Genomic DNA, 2,673 nt, shown 5'->3' with positions numbered 1-2,673 from the left:
GGCTGCCAGTGTTGTTAAATTCTCCCCAAGTCCAGGTCACTTTACTCCTGAATGTGGTCGGCAAATGTTGAGAAAAACGATTTTCATTTAAACAAGTCAACGTTAACTACACATTTGAGTTGTGTCTTTTGGGTTATGATGTATTATTTCAGACAGAGGTATTTAGATATATTGAGACAGACCGTATGACAAAAATAAAGTGTTTTTTGAACATTAAAGCATGTAAACATGTTCTAGAAACCCAAAATAGTATAAACCTGAAAGTCTGCATGATATGGGGCCTTTAAATTTGACTTGGTGAAACCTTTAGAAACGCTGAGAAACTCATACGGATTGTGACTCTCGGACAGAAACTTGTAAACGACAACCTGTTTCTCATCAAATCTCCACTCTGTTTCTCCTCAGATGACCTGGAAAAGAAGATTTGTTTACCAGAGGCACATACATCAGTGTTTGGTCCCTCTGTCCAGCCACCAGAGCATCCACCCTGTGCCCTGAAGGCAACACGCTGTGGACGGAGTGATGGAAGGAGGAGCAGAGGAACGCTGATTGGCCAGAGAGGAGGAGGAGTGGTGATGAGAAGACAGGGAGACAAAGGTCTCCCCCCGTGGAGCCACAGTTGTTCATTTCATTGGTTTATCATTTCAATGTTGTTTTGGTTGTTACTTTTCTATCAAGCCTTCATTCCATTTTACTAAACGGGTTATCGGCGTTGACTGTATTTTCCTTTCTTATGGCAGCTCTTGTTTTCCTGTAGGATATAATCAGGACACAGGTATTTATTTTGTTAAAGTAACAGTCCAACATTTTGTGAAATACAGTGGTGCTCAAAAGTTTACATACACATGCTTAAGTTGACTAAAAAGAGTAATAAAAAAATCATGTTTGGAAATTTATTTTAATACCTAAATTAAAAAATGAGGTAAAATCCAACCTTTAAGGACACCAATTTTCTTTGTGAATGAATAACGTATTGTAAATATAAATGTTCTTATTTAAAATACAGGGGTCATAAGTATCATACCCCTATGTAAATTCCCATAGAGGCAGGCAGATTTTTATTATTAAAGGCCGTTATTTCCTGGATCAGGATATTATGCATCCTGATAAAGTTCCCTTGGCCTTTAAATTAAAATAGCCCCACATCCTCACATACTCTTCACCATGCTTAGAGAAGGCATGGGATACTTTCTATAATCATCTCTCAATGCAAATCAACCAGGTATTAGTCTAACTGAAATAAAACCATGCCTATCTCTAAGCATGGTGAAGAGTATGTGATGATGTGGGGCTATTTAATTCTAAGGCCAAGGGAACTTTATCAGGATGCATAATATCCTGATCCAGGAAATAACTGGCCTTTAATAAAATCTGCCTGCCTCTAGGGAATTTAACATAGGGGTATGTATACTTATGACCCTGTATTTTAAATAAGAACATTTATTTATTTACAATACGTTATTCTTCACAAAGAAAATTGGTGTCCTTAAAGGTTGGATTTTACCTCATTTTTTAATTTAGGTATTAAAATAAATTTCCAAAACATGATTTTTTTATTCCTCTTTTTAGTCAACTTAAGCATGTGTATGTAAACTTTTGAGCACCACTGTACATTTGTTTGCCATCAAACCCCGGTTAGATACCCCTGGCCTTCGTTCCTGGTATTGTCTTCAGTATCTGAAACATTTAGGGGAAATTAATCAGTAATTACAATTAATATTGATGGGTTTAAGGTTACAAATTGTGTTTGTTTTTTAACTGAATTTCAAATCTGGATGACAGCTGTGTGTTGTCTTGCGCCTTCCCTAGCAGGAAGTAGTTTGCACTAAGACGGACATCTATTGGTCTATTTTTGAAACATGATAGAGATTTGAGTATTGAATGTGATCCAGCTCCATACAGTAGTCTTTACACTGGCTGATTTATTTAAATGTATTTGTCTTAACAATGCCTTCATTTATTGGTAATGTTTTTGTCTATTTTTGACCAGTTACATAGCCTCTGTGGCATTACAGTGTACCAGCACCTTTTACAGTGTGATCCCCTTACTTCATTCATTGTCCAGTAATTCAAAACCCCTATCAATGTAACAAGTGTTACATAATCGCTGCTAATGACTCATGTATAATGCAAAAACAGGGTCCAGCTGAAATAAGAGGCGGTTGTTGAAAAATTAACACTTCTAATGCAGTCTGATAATTCCAGAACATTACTAATTTATTGTCATTCTAGTCATTTCTATTTTCTGAGGGTGCTTTTAAACAGAGTGCTTTTAAACTTAGGGTGTCAAACTCAACTTCACTAAAGGCCACATTTGAAAATGAGTCACATCAAGGGCCACACATGTATGGTTCATTGACATGCTCTTATTTAACTGAAAAAGTAAAATATTTTGGAATGTATTATTGCGTGTCTCATATACCCATTAGTTATTTTGGATACTAATTATGGCGAACACGACAATTCTTTAAATCTTAATGACTGGTAAAAAAAAAAAAAAACTGTTATTGGAAACTTTATTCTTCATACATGTGTTGAATGTGTTAACATGGTCTCATTGGCCCAATAATTAGTTCCAAATGACATAGTTCTTTTCAGGAACAGTGCATTGAATTTACAGTTACACATCAGTTCCTTTCCAGGAAATGACTTGGAAACTATGGGACCGGTAAA

The 2,673-nt window shown here is 35.9% G+C and overlaps 1 protein-coding gene and 1 long non-coding RNA gene across 2 annotated transcripts in view; one reads left to right on the top strand and one right to left on the bottom strand.

Annotated features, from left to right (window-relative positions):
• trappc14 (trafficking protein particle complex subunit 14) overlaps nt 1-991 on the top strand; it is an 18,526-nt gene extending 17,535 nt beyond the window's left edge. Inside the window, exon 12 of the mRNA XM_032544446.1 lies at nt 406-991. Coding sequence (XP_032400337.1) covers nt 406-409 — 4 coding nt within the window. The 3' untranslated portion in view covers nt 410-991. The remainder of the gene's footprint in view (nt 1-405) is intronic.
• Nucleotides 1-2,673, bottom strand: part of LOC116707229 (uncharacterized) — a 13,875-nt gene extending 11,202 nt beyond the window's left edge. The window contains exon 1 of the long non-coding RNA XR_004336428.1: nt 2,549-2,673. This is a non-coding gene — a long non-coding RNA (uncharacterized LOC116707229). The remainder of the gene's footprint in view (nt 1-2,548) is intronic.

The sequence above is a fragment of the Etheostoma spectabile genome, chromosome 19 (genome assembly GCF_008692095.1).
Source record: "Etheostoma spectabile isolate EspeVRDwgs_2016 chromosome 19, UIUC_Espe_1.0, whole genome shotgun sequence".
Classification (NCBI taxonomy): domain Eukaryota; kingdom Metazoa; phylum Chordata; class Actinopteri; order Perciformes; family Percidae; genus Etheostoma; species Etheostoma spectabile.
The sequence above is the reverse complement of the archived record's forward strand: the minus strand, read 5'-3'. Positions and strand labels throughout refer to the sequence as shown.